This window comes from Pelophylax lessonae, assembly GCF_965119305.1.
Source record: "Pelophylax lessonae genome assembly, chromosome: 3".
Taxonomy (NCBI): domain Eukaryota; kingdom Metazoa; phylum Chordata; class Amphibia; order Anura; family Ranidae; genus Pelophylax; species Pelophylax lessonae.
The window spans coordinates 161,036,075-161,058,296 of NC_138770.1; the positions used below are offsets into that span (position 1 = coordinate 161,036,075).

A 22,222-nucleotide genomic window follows, 5' to 3' on the forward strand; every position below is an offset into this window, starting at 1 on the left:
AAAAAGTACATACCACACCAGGTCCCGAGTCAGGTAGGAGCAAGCATCCCGTTGCCGTGGCTATGCGTTTTGCGCGCATGCATTTTAACAAGGGACACTTGCATTCATTCCACACTGGTTCCTGCTAGGCGAGTGGCTCTTCTTCCGGATACCGCATAAGGGCTTTGTGCGCCGTAGTGATGGCCTACCTTCACACCGGCTGGTTCCGGCGAGGCTTTCCCACAGCCACCATCCCCAGCACACCGTGGCATTCGGCACACTTGTCAGCCCCTGCCTGACTGGGGACCCAGTGTGGTATGCAGTGGCGGCTGGTGAAGTTTTAAGATGGGGGGGCGCAAGACCCCGCCCTTCTATTTTGGCCCCTCCCATTTCTCAGAAGCCACACCCCTTATAGACCCCACCCATTTTGTCCCCTGTATTTTGCTTGCGTGAACCAATTCTCCCAATATATCACATATTAAGGGCTCCATCAGTACTAGTATATCCCATGATAGGGAGCAGGGGCCCTATTATGGGATACACTGACAGAGTGGCACAAACCCCACAGTACAGGCCCCTTGTACAAACCCCACAGTACAGACCCCCTAGCACAGACCACACAGTACATGCCCCCTTTCAATGCAGTGACCAGCGTACATGCCCCCTTTCAATGTAGTGACCAGCGTACATGCCCCCTTTCAATGTAGTGACCAGCGTACATGCCCCCTTTCAATGCAGTGACCAGCGTACATGCCCCCTTTTAATGCAGTGACCAGCGTACATGCCCCCTTTCAATGTAGTGACCAGCGTACATGCCCCCTTTCAATGCAGTGACCAGCGTACATGCCCCCTTTCAATGCAGTGACCAGCGTACATGCCCCCTTTCAATGCAGTGACCAGCGTACATGCCCCCTTTCAATGCAGTGACCAGCGTACATGCCCCCTTTCAATGCAGTGACCAGCGTACATGCCCCCTTTCAATGCAGTGACCAGCGTACATGCCCCCTTTCAATGCAGTGACCAGCGTACAGGCCCCCTTTCAATGCAGTGACCAGCGTACATGCCCCCTTTCAATGCAGTGACCAGCGTACATGCCCCCTTTCAATGCAGTGACCAGCGTACATGCCCCCTTTCAATGTAGTGACCAGCGTACATGCCCCCTTTCAATGTAGTGACCAGTATACAGGCCCCCTTTCAATGTAGTGACCAGCGTACATGCCCCCTTTCAATACAGTGACCAGCGTACATGCCCCCTTTCAATGTAGTGACCAGCGTACAGGCCCCCTTTCAATGCAGTGACCAGCGTACATGCCCCCTTTCAATGTAGTGACCAGCGTACATGCCCCCTTTCAATACAGTGACCAGCGTACATGCCCCCTTTCAATGCAGTGACCAGCGTACATGCCCCCTTTCAATGTAGTGACCAGCGTACATGCCCCCTTTCAATGTAGTGACCAGCGTACAGGCCCCCTTTCAATGCAGTGACCAGCGTACATGCCCCCTTTCAATGCAGTGACCAGCGTACATGCCCCCTTTCAATGTAGTGACCAGCGTACATGCCCCCTTTCAATGTAGTGACCAGCGTACAGGCCCCCTTTCAATGCAGTGACCAGCGTACATGCCCCCTTTCAATGCAGTGACCAGCGTACATGCCCCCTTTCAATGCAGTGACCAGCGTACATGCCCCCTTTCAATGCAGTGACCAGCGTGCATGCCCCCTTTCAATGTAGTGACCAGCGTACATGCCCCCTTTCAATGTAGTGACCAGCGTACAGGCCCCCTTTCAATGCAGTGACCAGCGTACATGCCCCCTTTCAATGCAGTGACCAGCGTACATGCCCCCTTTCAATGTAGTGACCAGCGTACATGCCCCCTTTCAATGTAGTGACCAGCGTACAGGCCCCCTTTCAATGCAGTGACCAGCGTACATGCCCCCTTTCAATGCAGTGACCAGCGTACATGCCCCCTTTCAATGCAGTGACCAGCGTACATGCCCCCTTTCAATGTAGTGACCAGCGTACATGCCCCCTTTCAATGCAGTGACCAGCGTACATGCCCCCTTTCAATGCAGTGACCAGCGTACATGCCCCCTTTCAATGTAGTGACCAGCGTACATGCCCCCTTTCAATGTAGTGACCAGCGTACATGCCCCCTTTCAATGCAGTGACCAGCGTACATGCCCCCTTTCAATGCAGTGACCAGCGTACATGCCCCCTTTCAATGCAGTGACCAGCGTACATGCCCCCTTTCAATGCAGTGACCAGCGTACATGCCCCCTTTCAATGCAGTGACCAGCGTACATGCCCCCTTTCAATGCAGTGACCAGCGTACAGGCCCCCTTTCAATGCAGTGACCAGCGTACATGCCCCCTTTCAATGCAGTGACCAGCGTACATGCCCCCTTTCAATGCAGTGACCAGCGTACATGCCCCCTTTCAATGTAGTGACCAGCGTACATGCCCCCTTTCAATGTAGTGACCAGTATACAGGCCCCCTTTCAATGTAGTGACCAGCGTACATGCCCCCTTTCAATACAGTGACCAGCGTACATGCCCCCTTTCAATGTAGTGACCAGCGTACAGGCCCCCTTTCAATGCAGTGACCAGCGTACATGCCCCCTTTCAATGCAGTGACCAGCGTACATGCCCCCTTTCAATGCAGTGACCAGCGTGCATGCCCCCTTTCAATGTAGTGACCAGCGTACATGCCCCCTTTCAATGTAGTGACCAGCGTACAGGCCCCCTTTCAATGCAGTGACCAGCGTACATGCCCCCTTTCAATGCAGTGACCAGCGTACATGCCCCCTTTCAATGTAGTGACCAGCGTACATGCCCCCTTTCAATGTAGTGACCAGCGTACAGGCCCCCTTTCAATGCAGTGACCAGCGTACATGCCCCCTTTCAATGCAGTGACCAGCGTACATGCCCCCTTTCAATGCAGTGACCAGCGTACATGCCCCCTTTCAATGTAGTGACCAGCGTACATGCCCCCTTTCAATGCAGTGACCAGCGTACATGCCCCCTTTCAATGCAGTGACCAGCGTACATGCCCCCTTTCAATGTAGTGACCAGCGTACATGCCCCCTTTCAATGTAGTGACCAGCGTACATGCCCCCTTTCAATGCAGTGACCAGCGTACATGCCCCCTTTCAATGTAGTGACCAGTATACAGGCCCCCTGCAGAGGTATGGCAGTGGGAGAGATGGGATCAGGCAGAGGGATGGTGGTGGGAGAGATGGGATCAGGCAAAGGGATGGCGGTGGGAGGGATGGTCATGGGATGAGGCAGAGCAGAGGGGGATGGCGGTGGAAAGGCTGGATGGATGGATGGATGGTCATGGCCCATGATGACCATCCATCCAGCCTTTCCACCGCCATCCCCCTCTGCTCTGCCTCATCCCATGACCATCCATCCATCCAGCCTTTCCACCGCCATCCCCCTCTGCTCTGCCTCATCCCATGACTCATGGGATGAGGCAGAGCATAGGGGGATGGCGGTGGAAAAGCTGGATGGATGGTCATGGAGGACTGACAGGACAGGAGGACCACGAGGACTCACCGGTGGTGATGTCTTCTTCCAGCAGATGACCTCCGGTGGTCTGGTCTCCTCTCCGGTGCCGCCGTCACTCCCGTCCGGTGTCCACCCGACTCCATCGCCCGCGGTCCGGTCCACTGCTGCGAGTGACGTCAGCGGGGTCAGCGTTGGATGTCCTGGATGCTGTGATTGGTCCAGGCTGGAGGCTGGACCAATCACAGCCAGGAATCCACGAAGTGGGGGTTTCCAAGGAATCTGCCTTGCGCCCAGGTTACGCCCCCCACGCCCCCCAGAAGGCAGCCAATCGGCGCCTCTTCTGGGTGGTAACCCCACCCCCCCATCCCCTCCACATCGGCTGGCGGCGGCGGCGGCGAACGCAATTTTTTTTTTTTTTCAAACTTTATTGCTCGTTTTGCAATCTTTTTTTTTTTTTTTTATCTTTTTTTTTTTTCTTCCTTTTTTCAGGGGGGGCGGCGCCCTGGCGCCCCCTATGCACCGGCCGCCACTGGTGGTATGTACTTTCTGTTCCTGATTTTAATTAATAAACCACGTTTTCATTCACTGACCACTGCATCTGCATCCTCCTAGGATTACCATAGTGTTTTCCTGTGCGCTGTCATTGAATGTTGTATTGTTTTTGGGAACCACATTCACCAACCACTACCAAGGCACCTGAGCAGTTCTGTGCTCAGCACTATCAGGCAAAGTTTTCCAACAGAGAGTCAATACATATGTCTGTTTTCATTAGAGATGTACACTTTCCTTTGGCCATCTTAGACACAGAATGCCAATATCATACTGTAACATGTTGCCTTTTGGCATAACTCTTACGAATTATATAGATCATAAAATTCAATGGAACTTTGAGAGAACCAATATAAAGTAGTCTGACTAAATAATAATAACAGCATCTGGATGGGGGGCCCACTGAGGTATATGCAAACTTGTTAAAGACGGTCGCTCCATCCAGAAATAATTGCCCCAGTGAAATACTGTATTTAATTGTTGTTTAATTTCATCCTTTAACCTTCCTAGTGGTATTCCCGAGTGTGGCTCGGGGTAAAATTTCAGTGCCAAAAGCGGTAACCCTAAACCACACTCGGGGTACCGCCAGAAAGATCGCTGGATCCTGGTAGAGGGGTTACTTACCTTGTCACTGGGATCCAGCAATGTATGCAGGCGGTGTGCAGCGGCGGATCTTCCTCCCGATGCTCTGAGTGCCCCGGCTTCCAACTCCTGCGACGTGACGTTCGCAGGGGGGTGCAACCGGCGGCAAATTCAAAAAGTTAAAAGCACAAACACACTGATACACTGTAATCCTATTAGATTACATTACTAAAATAAAATAAATTGACCTTCGATTGCCCCCCAGTGCTTTCTCCATTGCCCTTCCTGCATTTTTCCTGTACCTTGTGTCTGGATACTGCAGAGCGACCATGGCATCAAACAAGCGCACCGCCACCTCAAAAGCGGCATATGACCTGCTGAAGAACAGCGACAGCAATACAGAATCGCTTGCAGAATGGAGTAATAGCGATTCATGGGGAAGTTCGTCATCGGACGCAGAAAGCGATTTCAGCGATGATCCTGCGACTGTGCCCAGCGATGTGCGGACTTGGTGCTCGATCGACTGCGGTACGGAGCACGTAGTGCCCCCAAGGTTCCTGTTTACCCGAGCACCTGGTATCAAAGTGGATGTTGAGGATGACAACCCCTTGGCATACCTGCAACTCTTTTTGACCGATGAGGTTATTGAAAAGATTGTTGTGGAAACCAATCGGTACCAGGAGCAACAAGCTGCAGCACATCTGCGGTTCTCAAGGAGCAGGATGTGGGAACCCGTGACCAAAGCGGACATCTGGAAATTTCTGGGCCTAATTATTCTTCAGGGGTTTCCCCACCACTCCCTGCAGAATAATTCAGTGGTATTGGACCACCAACAAATTACTGGCCACTCCTTTTTTTGGCACGGTTATGTCGGAGTACAAATCTTCGCTCATTATGAAGTATTTGCACTTTACAAATAATGGCGAATTTGACGAGACTTCTCATCCAGCTCCAAAACTCTAAAAGATTTGGGACGTTTATCAAATCCTTTTGAAAAATTTCCAGCAGTCCTATGTGCCAGAAAGAGACATTTGTATCGACTAAAGTCTAATGGCCTATAAAGGAAGCTGGATACAGTATATTGCATCCAAGAGAGCACGCTTTGGCATAAAATCATTTATGCTGTGTGAATCCAGCTCTGGATATATTTGAAATTCTGTCCTATACACCGGGAGAGGAACCAAATTCAACGAAAGGTTCAGCAGCTATGGAATGGCAACTGCTTAAGTTCTTACGCTGATTGAGCCATTGCTGAATCAGGGGTACTGTGTCACCACAGACAATTTTTATACATCCCCAGAACTGTATGAGTTCCTTCTACACAACAAGACGGATGTGTATGGGACCGTTGGAGCTAACCAGCGTGACATGACCCCCACCTTTGTCAACAAAAAGCTCAATCCCGGAGAAATAGTTGCCTGGCAGAAAGGAAAAATGTTGGCACTGAGATGGCGTGACAAAAAAGATGTGTGCCTGATGACTACCATCCACAACACCTCTATTGTCATGGTACACACAAAAGGTGGAAAAGATGTTATGAAACCACAACTGGTCATGGATTACAACAACACCATGGGAGGCATGGACAGAGCTGACCAGGCCATGACTTTTTATCCGGCAATTCGGATACAACAAAAAAAATATTATAAAAAAATATTCAGGCATCTCCTTGTACGGTGTTTGTGGAACGCATTTATTCTCCTAAAAAAGAAGAGTGACAGGCTTGTGGTTCATGCGGACTTTGTGTGTAAAATTGCTGAGCTCATTTTTCTCAGGCACCAAACACCAACAGTAAGTAGATCCGGACGCCGCGCTGCTGGTGTTCTGAACCCCGAACGTCGTCACTTTATGGACCACATTCCACCAACGGAAAAGAAGTCTGCACCCACAAGAATGTGTGTGGTTTGCTGTTCCAAACGTGACGTAAACGTAAAATCCGAAAAGAAACGCGGTACTACTGTCCTGACTGTGACGTTGGACTTTGTGCTGTACCCTGTTTCAAAATTTTCCACACCCGGGACGTTTACTGAAGCAATATGACCACTAATATTGCATCCTTTTTGGAAAAAAAAAAATATTGCATCCTTGTTTGACAAAAAAAAAAAATGTCAGTGTTTTTGATTACGTTATTTACTATAATTTATTGAATAAAAAGTGTTATTATTATATTATTATTTGTTACTAGACATTAAGCCCGTTAAATTAACGGGCGCTAGAACATATGGCTGACTGAGCGGCTCTCGCTTATCTCTTTTTTTTTCTAACATCGCGAGAGCCGCATGACATAGCCATCTCTGCACATAGCATCCCTGTTGCCCTAGCAACAGAGACACGTGCAGAGCTGACCGAGCAGCTCTCGCGTGCGAGCGCGTACCCGCCGCGTGCCTGCGCACACCCGCCGCTTCAAGAGTTTTGGCCGGCCGTCTGACTGGGGTGTATGTAGGATATCTATTCTATATTAATAATATGCAAGTGTCTCTGCGTCCATCCCTGTGTCTGTGGGATTGCGCTACTGCGCATGTGCCCCACGGACAGCCATTGGGACTGGGCGCGGGAACCATGTCAGGGGCCCCAGAAGTAAGTCACACTGACCTGTGTAGGATGGGGAGCTCCTCGGTGTCGGTGACCGGGTCCCAGGTGTTGGGGGTTACCCCGATAATGGTGCTCTTCAGGGAAGTTTCTCTGAGCAGGCGGTTCTGGACCAGATCCATATTCCCCGGAGAGTCTACACTCACCCGCATGCTGGAGCCGGGCAGGAGCACCCCGTCATGGGTTAGGAGAAGAGGCAGGCACCGGGATAGAGCCGCTAGAGGCCATGACCGGCCACACACACAATCCGCACACCGACCGACCAAACTCACTGACAGCTCCGAGTCCGGGCAAAGAGCAGAAAGACTACAACTACGGAGAGCGGCCGGAGACAAATCATCCATGCCTGAGGCCAGTCGGTTTGCGGATTGTGTGTGTGGCCAGTCATGGCCTCTAGCGGCTCTTTCCAGATCCCCCCGCGCCTGCCTCTTCTCCTGACCCATGACAGGGTGCTCCTGCCCGGCTCCAGCATGCGGGTGAGTGTAGACTCTCAGGCAGGGCCGGAGTGCGACTCATTTTCAGCCCTGGAGTTTCATGCCTTAGACCGGCCCACTTTAGTTCACGACTGACTATATTAAAATAATGCAATTAAAACCTCAGAATATAAGTTTGCAATGGCTGCGGGCATGGTACAGGAGAATGCGGGGCTGTGCGCATGGTGCAGGGGAATGCGGGGCTGCGCGCATGGTACAGGGGAATGCGGGGCTGCGCGCATGGTACAGGAGAATGCGGGGCTGCGGGCATGGTACACGAGAATGTGGGGCTGCGCGCATGTACAGGGGAATGCGGGGCTGCGGGCATGGTACAGGAGAATGCGGGACTGCGCGCATGGTACAGGGGAAAGCGGGGCTGCGCGCATGGTACAGGGGAATGCAGGGCTGCGCGCATGGTACAGGGGATTGCGGGGCTGCGGGCATGGTACAGGGGAATGCGGGGCTGTGGGCATGGTACAGGAGAATGCGGGGCTGCGGGCATGGTACAGGGGAATGTGGGGCTGCGGGCATGGTACAGGATATGCAGTGCTGCGGGGCTGGTACAGGAGTACCATGCCTGCAGCACTGCATCTCTTGTAGTATGCCTGAAGCCCCGCATAATGGCAGGCAGTGCGGCAGTGGAGGAGTCTCACTTACCTGTTCCTGATATGTGCTGGGGAGAATGGGGGAGCTCCTCTGTGTCGGAGGCCGGGTGTTGGGGGTCACCCCCGATAATGGTGCGGTGTGAGGGCTGTTGTACTGCTGATAGTTTCAGTAGCCACCGTTCTGAATTCGTAATCGTATGTGCTGGGGAGGCGGAGTTCCGATCAGTTGCCTTAGATTTAAAAATGGCGCCACCCGGCGCCAACACGTCATTGCGTATGCGCCGCCGCTCGGGAAAGCTTGAATACGTTCGGCTATTCCCGGAAATAGCCGAACGTGTACGGCTTTTACCGAGCAGCGGCGCATGCGCAGTGACATGTTGGCGCCGGGTGGCGCCATTTTTAAATCTAAGGCAACTGATCGGAACTCCACCTCCCGCCTCCCCAGCAACGGACAACGTTGCATGACCGCGCAATTTTCCGTTAAAGTAATGCAGTGCCGAATCGCAAAATATGGCCTGGTCAGGAATGGGGTAAAATCTTCCGGTCTTAAAGCAGTTAAAATTGAGAATTTTTTTGTCAAAGACATGTAGCTAAATACATTTTGGCCTAAATATATGACAAAAATTGAATGTATTGGATATTTTTTAACTGTCAAATTAGAAAAATATTGTTATTTTTTAAAAATTGTCGCATTTTTTTATTAATAACGCAAAAAATGAAAAGCACAGAGGTGATCATATACCACCAAAAGAAAGCTCTGTTTGTAGGAAAAAAAGGACGTAAATTTTGTTTGGGTACGGCGTTGCACGACCGCACAATTGGCAGTTAAAGTCGCACAGTGCCGAATCGCAAAAAGTGGCCTGGACGTAAAGCAGGAAAATCCTCCGGTCCTAAAGTGGTTAAAGACCTACATTGTCCAATTCCTCCCACCTCCCTTCCTGAAACAAACCATACCCCTATCTCCTCTAACTAATCCCTATAGTCTGTAGTAAGGTACTCTCTAAATTCAGAAGACTGCAGTGGCACGATGATGTCAGGATTAGGGGACCAGTCAGCACAGGCACAGGCTGCAAAGCTATATCAATGGCTTCTATGGACCCTGCTGTGGTCTTGATGATGTCAGGACCCCAGACCACTAGAGGCTGTAGAAGCTACACGGACCAGTCTAGCTGCAGGGAGGAGAGGAGTATATTTCCTTTTATTGTTCCCTTAGACATAAGCAAGCAATTAGCTCTTGCAGTGTGGCCACAGCTCAACCCCAAGGGATAATTTTTTATTTGTCCAGATTTGGACTTTAAGACTCTTTTGCTTTGAACTAACAGCTGATACTAGTCAACAGGCTGAACAGCAAAGTTTTATAGATGGCAGATATCTGATTTTTCAGGCTGCCAAGAACACTTTCTATACATATTTGTAGAAATATTAGCATAACTTTTTGGTAATACATATATTTTTATCAACATTCTCTTTGTAATCTGGCTTTTAGTAACATTACTGAGCAAAGCATGAAATGTAACATTTACAAGGGATATTTCCCTAAATCCTACACTTATAAAACATCTTCATGTGAATATTATCTACACAGCATTACACTAGGTTATCTTTGCTTTAATGGTGAAATTATTCTGCTAAACATTGCAAGTGCCTCAGGGCTTTTTCTTTAGGCTCTTTAGGCTTGCAGTTCATGTTCAAAATGTTCCTCTTACTCGAGATCTGAGTCATAAGCCTATTTTTTTTTAAACCATTTCACACTTTTAGTGAATCCTCTGAGGCCAATAGGCTTCTTTCCTCTTACCTAAGTCATATTTTGCTTATTTTGGTTACCTATACTTCCTTGAGAGTGGAATTAAATCTATTTAAGAATTTTATGAAACTATTTCTAGAAGTTCTAGTTTGTACTAAGAAAAAAAAAAAAAAAAAACATATAGGTTGGATTTATTCAAACTGGTGCATATATATATATATATATATATATATATATATATATAGTGTGAAAGAGAGAGAGAGAAAGAAAGAGAGGGAGGGGAGAGAGTCTCATAAAAAGCTTGGAAAAGTCCTGTTCAGGATCTATACATTCCCCACACTCTTCACCTCTAGTATCCCTTTCTAGCCCCCCCAATCCTCTGTCTCTGTCTACTTTGGGTTTTGCGTCTCTCCCTTTTGGTGATTTAGACTTACTTGGGACACACTGTCAGTGATTTGCAGCATGGGAGCAAACAGGTCATGTCTGTTGGAGCTAAAGGTTGGTGAAATCTTTAAACCATTGTATGTGGTGGCTGGCAAGCGTTAGGCTGATAGTTAGGACTTGGGTTCTGTAATTAGTGCCAGAACATGGCTAGGTTTTTGTTTTGGAGGTTTTTGAATTGTTTTTGGAGTCAACTTTTTAAAGCACAAAAGCCTTGTAAACAACACAAATAAATACACAATTGGTTGTCACTGGTATTGCTTGACTTATATTCATATTTTGTAGCGCTGCACTTTTGTATAAAAAAATTTGGGTATTGTGTATTAAGGTATAGTGCTAGCAGCTGGTGACTACTTTATGATTTTGGACCCTAGCACGATTTTCTTTTTCTTTTTGAGATTGCTTGACTGGTACCTGTGCCTTAAGTGTTGCTCACCCCAGGGATCATTATAACTTCTACCTCTGCTCAGAGAAAGACAGGGGAAGAGTATGAAATTGGAGGTGGGAGGATAAGAGAGGAGAGGAGGGTGAAGGGGGGGGGGGTGGAGGAAAGGGGAAGGGTGGAGCTGTGTTCCATTTTGTCTGATGGATGATGTTGATGATGCACATAACTCTGACACTGTCACTCCCATCTCTACAATTAGGCTCATGAGAGGGTAAAATGCATTAGAGGGTCATGGCTTGGGAGGAGACCAGTTGAAGCTGGTTTCTTAGGCCTCATGCACACAGGGCATTAATAAAAATGAGCGGCACAGCCAGTATCGACGTCTGGAAAAAGCGGCTGTAAAAACACGCTTTTAAAAAGCGTTTTTGCATTGGCATTAATGCACGTTTAGCCACGTTAGCATTTAGTAACGTTTCTCTGCCCTTTTCTTTTTTCCACTCCCAAATCCAATTACTACAGCTTAAAAATGCTTTATGCGGCTTGACGCTGTATACAGCCTTAACACGCATTTAGCCGCGTCAGGCGTATTTACAGCTATAACACTGCTCCAGACCGTGCTGGCCCTGGCTTTTTTTTGAAGCTTGAAAACGCCTGTGCCCCTTACAGCGCCTAAAAGCCTATGTGTGCATTGACACATAGAATAACATGAAAAGGCTTTTTTAGGCTGTAAAAAAAAAAAAGCCTTGTGTGCATGGGGCCTTATATTGCATTTGAACCTTAAACTGCGGGCAGTTTGTTAGCTTGTGTGCAGCTCCATGTTTTTCTTTGTCAATAAAACACTGTTGTTTTTATTTATCTCCACTGCAAGACCCGTGAATGTCTCTATACCTGCTTTGGATTTGTATATGCACAGTATGATGTTATACAGGACTTATATAGCACCAACAGTTTGTACAGCACTTTACAATAAAAAAAAGAGAAAGTACAACAAGAGAGTTTGAAGGGCCCTGACCCTTACTTTTCATATATATTGTGAGAGATTAGCTCGGTGGCGGGCGTGGATGACCCTTTGGGGAATTCGTTACACAGGGAGATAGCCGAGAAGTGGTTGCAAACAACAGTTTGGTTTATTCTTGCAATTCTCTTCACACAGGTGCAAGCTTCAAAAACAGCATAATTCAAAATAAACATAAATAAAATAAATCCTTGCCACTGTGGGCGGCTACCTTCTCACATACAGGAACCTACCTACGGAGTCTGTCTCCAACCTACTGTTGGGCAAACTTTGCTGATCCTACAGCAGACACTCAATAGTCCATGTTTTTTCTTCACACAACAACTGTCCATTGAACATGTCCCTTTTCCTCTTCACATTGAACATGTCCCTTTGCTTGTCTCTTCACATAGCAAACAGTTCATTTATTTCTTCCACATAGAAATAGTTCATTTTCTCACCTTGAGAAGTCTTCACACTTTTTACCCTCCTCAGCGCACATCGCTCCAGGAGGTCTTCTCCCATGCTCACACAGCGTCGGGAGGCACACATCTGACTTCCTCCTCTCAGCTTCACACAGCGTCAGGAGGCAGCAATCCTTCTCCCAGGCTTCACACAGCGTCGGGAGGCACACATCTGACTGTCCTATTCTCCCCAGCTCACACAGCGTCAGGAGGCAGCAATCAATAGACTTCCTTTGGACAAATTATAGAGGCCTTAACTTCCTCATTCCGAACAGCTGAAGGCCTTTCAGCTTCCTTAAGCCAGTTCTGGCTACCTTTTCAGCCGACACCCTATAGTAATTGGTGAATTGTCTAACCCAAGCAGAAGTGTATCTCCTATCTGTGACAACATTCACAGATTTACCTGACTTCCTGTCACATACCCCCCCTCTTGTTTCAACCCTAGGGTTGGGACACAGTTTTCCAGGCACGCACGTGTCAGGCACTTCTCTTGACTCTCACTGATAAGCCTCCTAGTATCTTCAAGCTTCAGGATGAAACTGTTTCTGTCATCTTCATTGACAGATTTCTCATAAATGTCAGACAACTTGTCCTTCATCTCATATACACATTCTTCAACTGCATTTTTAGCATCATTTCGATCCTTCTCAAGTTTGTCCTGCATAACCGTCTGTCCTATCCACCAAGGAGGACCGTGATCCATAGGCAACTCAATTGTGCTAGTCTTAAAGTCTTCAACATTCTTGAGCCGCCTCTCTCTGCAATCAATAAATCATTTCCACAAAACTTTGAGAACCTCTGTTTCACTTGGGTTTGATCCAAGTAGGGACTCTTGACGTCCCTCTGTGATTTGAGTTGCCTCTCCATACAGCTGTACACATTCATTGACTCTTTGTTGTAAAAGGGAATGATCTTCTTTCTTGAACTTAGCTTGCTCTAAGATGCTGTGCAGAGGGCCTTCCATTTGCGACAACAGGCGGTCACACATTTCTTCAAAGGGACCCCTGTTCCTTTTTCCAGAGACATCATCAACTTTCCTTCCACCAACACATGGGTCAAAGGCAACAACACAGTCTATTACAGGTTTCTTCAATGCACTTTCTGCTGAACTATTTGACCGCTCAAGGTCACCTGGTTCCTTTTCTTTATCTGAACTCCACATGGAATGTATCTCAAGATCACGATCAAACTTCTGCCACCTGTCTTTCACCAGTTCCATTTTGGAAATATTCCCGGAAAGGCACTTATTCATTTGCTTCACGTTTTCACCAACAGCCTTAGTTTTCTCCACTAGGTGGCGTTTAATCCAGAGGGGTGATTCAAACAACATGTCATCAAATTTCTGATGCTCACTCAGGACAGACCCCAAAACACTGATCCTTGTAAAAACTGCATCAGGCACACTATCCCCTCTTTGGGACAGATCCTTTGTCGACTATAATTCCTCTTCAAGTTCTTCCAACTGAATCTTCATGTCTTCTACTTGCTGTTCTAAGGCTCGCTTAGACTTTTCTAGCTCCTGAACGCTTTTCACAACATCATCCTTGGAGCTGACCAAATCTTCCATTTCTGTACGCAGCTGTTTGTTAACTCTTTCTAGTTCAACCTTACACTCTAGAGCTTCCTCCAAAGAGCGAGCCAAGAACAGGGCTTTGCTCTCTTTATCAAGCGCCTCCGCTTCTGCACGGTCGCGTTCTTCTGCATATTTTGCAGACACAGTCTTCTCCTCACCAAGCATCTGATCCAACTTCTTTTTCACATTTTCAACATTCTCTAATGAACCACCGCTTTCTTCCATGCGTTTTTTCATATCTCCTATCTGAGCTTGCAGTGTTGCGACTGGCTCTGATAGGTTTTTCTTTGCTTCCTCCTCCTCCTTTAATTGTTCCAGGAAGCCATTTTTCTCATCTTCCATTTGTTTGAGCTTTTTGCTAAAACTCAGCCTTTGACACCTCTCTTCCTGTAAGAGTTCCTTGTCTTGCAGCTGCGATTCCAAGAAATAGAAATCTTTGGCAAGTTCTCTAGATTTGCTGTCTGCTTGAGAAAGCTGATTTGTGACATTGTCCAACTCAACCTGCAGTCGGTTTGCCTTCTCTGACAGCTTAGCACACAATCGGTCACCTTCTGACACCTTGACTTGCAATTCCTGCAGCTGTGCCTCTACTTTTTTTCTCTTGTGTTCAGAATCTCCTTTTCCCTGCATAAGAGCCTTCACCTCATTGGCTAGTTTCTGGGAATGAGAATGTAATTCTGCCACACAGGCTTCTTTCTCCTTTAACTGCTGCTAGACACGTTGGGTTTCATCTTTCCAACTTTCACAGTCCATACGCAATTCATCTACCACATTGCTCAAAGCGGTGAGCTCATACACAGTACTCAATAATTTAGCCTCTCTCTCACTTTTCTCCTTGTCGCTGAGAGACAATGTCGTTTTCAGAGCGACATTCTGTTCCTGCGCCTCCTGCAGGTCTATTTTTGTAGCTTCCAAAGACTGAAGACTTTTTTCCAGCTGATTACGCAACTCCAACATATCACACATACTTTGCTTCTGCAAAGTCTGAATTTCAATTTCCTTTTCCATGAGGGTGGTATCTTCCTCCATTATAGTCTCTCCACGTTTTTGTAACTCGGAAAAAAGAAGAGCAGTGGATTCTTCCCACTGTAACACCTGAGCCTCCAAGTTTCTATGCTCCATCCTAAGCAACTCCAGGGCTTGTTCCTTTTCTTCCATTTTCCGTTGCAAGGCATCCATCTCAGCCCTGCACACATACTCGGTTTCCTCCAAACCGATGACCTCCATTGGCTGCTGGCGTCTCTGCTTCCAGCCTGCCATGCTCTCTTGGTGAGCCTTTTGTTGAGCTGCAAAGCTCCGCTGAAAATCCGCATTTTGCCTGCTGTTGAGCTGCATTTGCCTAAGTGTTGCTAGGGACAACAACCTTTCTCTTTAGCAGATTCTGTTCAGGCCTGGATGGGGCTCGTTCAGGCGGTAACATCCCCTCCATCCATAGAATCCGGTCTCTCATTTCAGCTATCTTTGCATCTTTCAGGCGTTTTGATCGCCCCATCTTCAATAACTCCACAATAAATTTTTCACAGTCCAGCAAAAAATTTAAAACTAGTAGTTTTTCTCTCTCTTGCAGGATCTCCTTTCCTGCACACACAGTTTGTGCAATCTCATGCACCAGACAAAGTTCATCAAAACTTTTTGAGACCACTGTCTCTTTAAAACAAGTAGTTTTCTCTCTCTTTCAGGATTTCCTCTACTACACACATAGATTGTGCAATCTCATGCACCAGACAAAGTTCATAGAACCTATGCACTTCTTTGCAGGGATCTCTGCTTCTGCCCAATGCATACCTCCACCATATGTGAGAGAGTAGCTCGGTGGCGGGCGTGGATGACCCCTTGGGGGGATTCGTTACACAGGGAGGGAGATAGCCGAGAAGTGGTTGCAAACAACAGTTTGGTTTATTCTTGTAATTCTCTTCACACAAGTGCAAACTTCAAAAACAGCATAATTCAAAATAAACATAAATAAAATAAATCCTTGCCACTGTGGGCGGCTACCTTCTCACATACAGGAACCTACCTACGGAGTCTGTCTCCAACCTACTGTTGGGCAAACTTTGCTGATCCTACAGCAGACACTCAATAGTCCATGTTTTTTCTTCACACAACAAATGTCCATTGAACATGTCCCTTTTCTTCTTCACATTGAACATGTCCCTTTGCTTGTCTCTTCACATAGCAAACAGTTCATTTATTTCTTCCACATAGAAATAGTTCATTTTCTCACCTTGAGAAGTCTTCACACTTTTTACCCTCCTCAGCGCACATCGCTCCAGGAGGTCTTCACACTTTTTACCCTCCTCAGCGCACATCGCTCCAGGAGGTCTTCTCCCATGCTCACACAGCGTCGGGAGGCACACATCTGACTGTCCTCCTCTCCCCAGCTTCACACAGCGTCAGGAGGCAGCAATCCTTCTCCCAGGCTTCACACAGCGTCGGGAGGCACACATCTGACTGTCCTCCTCTCCCCAGCTCACACAGCGTCAGGAGGCAGCAATCAATAGACTTCCTTTGGACAAATTATAGAGGCCTTAACTTCCTCATTCCGAACAGCTGAAGGCCTTTCAACTTCCTTAAGCCAGTTCTGGCTACCTTTTCAGCTGGCACCCTATAGTAATTGGTGAATTGTCTAACCCAAGCAGAAGTGTATCTCCTATCTGTGACAACATTCACAGATTTACCTGACTTCCTGTCACAATATATATATATATATATATATATATATATATATATATATATATATATATATATATATATATATATATACAGAAAGGGGTAAACAGGAATGGAAACTGTAGAAGTAGTACTTACTTTGGCCAGTCACTCTGACCCCTGCTAACTCCAGAATAATTGTTGCAATCCAATGTAAGAGGGCTCTTTACTGACCACCAATAAACAGACATTCTTACTGTTTTATCCACCAATGTAGGAGGATCCTTCACCGACCAATTATAGGAGACCTTCTTTCACTGGCCACCAATTGGGCAACATCTTTAATCAACTACAAATGTAAGGTGCACTTCACTGATCTCTGAAGTAAGAGGACACTTACAAGAAATGAATCATTAAACAAGCGAATGAGATCAGTACACTGGTTAAGTGCTTGTTCTGATTTAGTATTTCAGTGGGCTTTGCAGCCATCGTATGGTAACCATTAAAATCTTTTTTTTTTTTTTTTTTTTAATGAGACAGTAATCAAAAACTTAGCAAGTCCATGTGACATATTATGGAGTAATACAAATGCAGCATGCTAAGTACAGACAAGAAAACAATTTGTGATTGTGATTTGTCATTTCTACTGTATGAAGGCTGTTTTCTTGGTCATTTTTTTAGCTTGGGTTTGAATCAAGAGAGTTGTATAGCAAATAAGATGATCAAGTGCATTAGTAATGCATATTTTCCACTAGTATTTATCAAAATATTTTTGAAATTTGTATTCTAATGTAGGGCTATTTTTCTTCCAGGATTAGAAAACTGCAAAATTAAGAGCTGAACTCCAATATTTTGATAAAGCTTTAACTCTGGATGTTTGTAGCGGTTGTTTAAAAATGTTCCTATCATATTTTTTTTCTAAGGTGTTTTGCCTGGTCATGTAACATCTTCAGGACTTCCTGGTATTCTCTGCAGGGCAGTGGTAAGCAGTCTTTAATACTTAGGAGCCATTATTTCATACTTATCATTGCTGTTTTAGCAGTATTTTCCTGTGATTCCAGGCCAGCATGGTGACACACCCCTGAGAAGTAAGTCAGTGTCAGCCTGGGCTCACAGTAAGTTGATTGCATGAGACCAGATGTAATTTAACCTTGAAGGGCCTGGCAGTAAGCATGGCAACAAGAGACCAATGTACTATGGTAACATATGTAAGTACTTTTATGAATTAGGAGAAATGTGTGTTCCTCTGTATGTTATTTTATAAATATACTAATGGATATATTTGTGCTATTTCAGACATGCCCCCTACTTTCTCCTGAAGATGTGGACCTTTGGTCTAAGAAACGTTTAAAGTACAGTGGGGATCGAAAGTTTGGGCACCCCAGGTAAAATGTGTATTAATGTGCATAAAGAAGCCAAGGAAAGATGGAAAATCTCCAAAAGGCATCACATTACAGATTAAACATTCTTATAATATGTCAACAAAAGTTAGATTTTATTTCCATCATTGACATTTTCAAAATGACAGAAAACAAAACTGCTTAGAAGATCCCATGGTGCTGATTGTTGGGTAAAGGTCAGATGAGTCTGGCCCTTTAAAACCTTTGAGATTGACATCACCTGGTCTTCCCAGATGATGATTGAGAACAAGCCATGACACTGGAAGGTCTCAGCCTTGCAAAGGAGGCAGTGCATGCTATAAATTCTGCAGGGTGCCCAAACTTTTGCAGATGCCATTTTTTTGTTTTCTGTAATTTTGAAAGTGTCAATGATGGAAATAAAATCTAACTTTTGTTGACATATTATAAGAATGTCTAATCTGTAATTTCATCCCTTTTGGAGATTTTTCCATCTTTCCCTGGCTTCTTTATGCACATTAATACAAATATTTACCTGGGGTGCCCAAACTTTCGATCCCCACTGTAACTAACACAGCCTTCCCAATCATCTCTCTTTCCTTGGGATACACAATCTGGATAAAAATCTTTTATTACCTTGTTAACCTGTTAATGAGTATGAGCATGTTTTCCACAAAAAAAAAAACAAATAGGGTGGAATATAGGTTAAGACAATGATGTTTATAATTTGTTTTAGTGCATGATTTTGCAATATGACTTCATATCTCTACATATTGGCATGTGTCTTTTAAACATCGGATAAACAACGTAAAATATATTTGAAGCTTGTTGTAATTGTTATAAAGCCCCATATCTTTCGATTTGTTTCTTTTTTTTTTTCTTTTCCAATAATTTTATTAGAATTTTCTCAAAGTTTCTAAGTGTACAAAAAAAATGTCGGTATGTAAAATATTTCAAAGTACACAGTCATACACAATAAAGAGAGCGGGTAATTTATGGCAAATAATTAACAATATCAGGAAAGGTGAGCATTGTCATACCAAAATTATTATTTTTTTTTAAAGGAAACCCTGTGTTTATCAAACATATATTAATGTTATATCTATCCTTAACAAATTATATTAAATACGTCACTATTTAACCGGGCTTGCATTTGGATGTTGGATAATCACAAGGGAGACTTGTTTTTATATAAAGATGTCATAGGTTGTCTCATTATGGGACAGGGGAGAGCAGCCGATCCTAAAGTACAGGTGTGCTGGGGTTGCAAAAAAAAAAACTAAAAAGGAAGAGCCCAACACTATCAAGGCAGGACTGGGTCTCATTATTACTGGAAAATGTAACAATGATCACATAGAAAGGTGGGGATGAGAAAGACGAGTGGGCTGCCTCACTATTTCTGTATCTGGTTAGCATGTTTTAGGGGATCTGTCCGGCAATATCTTTCAAATTTTATTCAGATCTGTTTTAAAGTGGAACTAAACTCTGGAAAATGCTCAGCGATGTAATGGTTTCATCCGTCACTGGTAGATGTCATCTTCTCCCCAGACTACTCCTGGGAGCCAAGTTGTGATCCTCTAGGATGGTCGGGGGGAGGGGTTGGGTGCCATCCTGCACATGCACATGTTAGGCAGTAGTTCTAGCACAGCCAGCGTATGCCAGGAATGCACACAGTGTAGAGTCAATAGATGTCTAAAAGCAGGCACATAAGTGTGTCTTATTGCAGACTGCTACATAACATGTCTCTTCTGCAACATAGAGATACCTGCTTTCAGTTTTTGTTTTCTGAGCTGCACTGCACATTCTAAATCATTTTACAAACAGGAAGGTAAAAAGCCTTTATTTTCTGCAATAAAAATCCTTTCTGCTTTCATATTTTTGAAATGAGTACAAAGCTCTGTTTTAACATATACCGGTTCTGTATTTTTTGCACTGTGATTTTATTTGCAAAACTGACTTCTACAGACTCCACTTGTTTTTCTGACCTTGATTTATGTCGCATCAGAATTCTCACAAATCACATTTGTTTTCTTACCTTTGATTTGCTGTCGAAGCAGGTAAATCCTGTTACAAAGTCGACAGTGAAGCAAACAACTTCTCCTTGACTATTGCACACATATGTTTTGGACTGAAAAGAAAATAATTATAGAGTTACATATATTACAAAGTAAAAGATGCAAAGTGAGATTATTGTTTAATACTTCAGATATTAAAGGTATTATTTCTTATAAGGTTATATAGTGAGATAATTGGGTTGATTTACTAAAGACAAGCTCTCTTTGCAAATGTAGTTGCACTCCTCAAGGGAATATTCTTTAGAGCTTAGTGAATGTGGTAAAGCTCTGCTGACTTCCATCATCCAATCATGAGCAAGCAAAAATTATCTTTCTTTTACTTTACACATGATTGGTTATTCTTTGCAAAACTGAAGTTTCGCCTCATTTACTGAGCACTGAGAAAACTTAATTTGTAAAGTGAGGAGTGTATTTTGCTTTTGTAAACCAACCCAATATCTCCATTCCTCCTTTCTATTAAAGGTCTATGAACATATCAGGAATGGATTTATTACAAAACATAGAAAGAATTGAAAATGTACTAAAAAATAATATATATATATATATATATATATATATATATATATATATATATATATATATATATATATATATATATATATATATATAAACTTTTGCTGTATACAAAATCTTTCAATACAATGTTAAGGACTGAAATGTAAAAATTACTCGTTAGGTGGTCATTGGCAGCAGGATTTATAGTAGATAGCAGTAAAATAACCAGATTTTTTTTTTTTTTTTTTTTATGAGTAGCTATGTCTGCTTTGGTTCTTTTCATCAGTTGCATGAAAAGCCGTCAATTTATATGTAAAATTAGTGAGGCACATTAAAGGACCTTGGGGGTTGGAGACATTGATCCTTTTTCTGGATCTAGTTGTGATTATGGCAGTCTGCAGTCTGGAGGTGAGCCTCCATTTCATACACTTTATTAACGAAAGTATTGGGACGTCTGCCTTTACAAGCACATGAACTTTATTGGAATCCCAATCTTAGTCCATAGGGTTTAATATTGAGAAGGTCTGGCTCACAGCCTCTACTCTAATTCATCCCAAAGGTGTTCTATCGCCTTAATCCCCCCTCCACCAAATGATTTGGACCAGTGCACAAAGCAAGGTCCATAAAGACATGGATGAGCGGGTTTGGAGTGGAGGAACGTGACTGGCCTGACCTCAACCCGACAGAACACCTTTAGGATGAATTCGAGCAGAGACTGTGAGCCAGACCTTCTCATCAACATTAGTGTCTGACTTCACAAAAATACTTCAGGAAGAATGGTCAAACATTACCATAGACACAATCCTAAACCTTGTGGACAGCCTTCCCAGAAAAGTTGAAGTTGTTATAGCTGCAAAGGGTGGGCCAACTCAATATTGAACCCTATGGTCTAAGACTGGGATGCCATTAAAGTTAATGTGCGTGTAAAGGCAGGCGTCCCAATACTTTTGGTAATATAGAGTATATTTAGAAGAAATTTACAGCAAACACACCTATGAAAACTTTTAAAGTTGAAGTTTAATCTGCTTATATACACCTTTCTGGGTTCATTATTTTCCTTTACATTAACATGCTGAGTACAATTTGTGCTTCTATAAGCAATGAAAGCAGACCATGGCTGGTAGAAGAGGCCAGCAAGGTACTCTCCATAGCTTCCTGAAAACATTACAGCCCCTTGCCTCAGTACGCCTCATAAAGTGTTTGTTACAGTTTTGTTAAAAAAAAAAAAAAGAGAAGATCCTGTCCCTTTAAAGCATGAATAACAGCACAGTGCTTGTGCTATATAATTTGGCTCCCTGTATCACCTAAAGAACCTGGCTGATCCTGCCTGGTTCTGCCCTCCCCTCTGTAAACTGACCACGGTTTATTATGGCTGCTGAGCCTTGACACCGTGGTCAGTTTATATGCCTCCATCATTCACAGCTCTCCTGTACTCATCTGTCCTCCTCTGTCCTCCTCTCTCCCCTCCCTTCCTGCTCTCAGCTCTGAGATAAGAGCCCGCCCTCTTCCCTCCCACTGCTGTAATTACTTTTATTATCTTATATAATCCTGTGTGTTTCCTAATGATAGGTGCTCCTGTCTCTGTGTTTTATAAAAAAACAAAATGCTGGCTACATCTGATTTCAGAGCGCTACTCGACGCTCACGTGACCGGCCAGTGTTCTCCTCTTGTCCCGACTAATGTCAGCAGGGGAATCTCGGCCCTGCCCACTGCAGCTGTCAGAATACTTGAAAAGGAAAATAGGTGCGCGAACCTTTAG

The 22,222-nt window shown here is 44.8% G+C and overlaps 1 protein-coding gene across 1 annotated transcript in view; it reads right to left on the minus strand.

Annotated features, from left to right (window-relative positions):
• SNTG2 (syntrophin gamma 2) overlaps window positions 1-22,222 on the minus strand; it is a gene marked incomplete at its 5' end in the record, with an annotated part of 517,099 nt that overhangs the window by 25,572 nt on the left and 469,305 nt on the right. Inside the window, one exon of the mRNA XM_082250803.1 lies at window positions 19,929-20,021. Coding sequence (XP_082106929.1) covers window positions 19,929-20,021 — 93 coding nt within the window. The remainder of the gene's footprint in view (window positions 1-19,928; window positions 20,022-22,222) is intronic.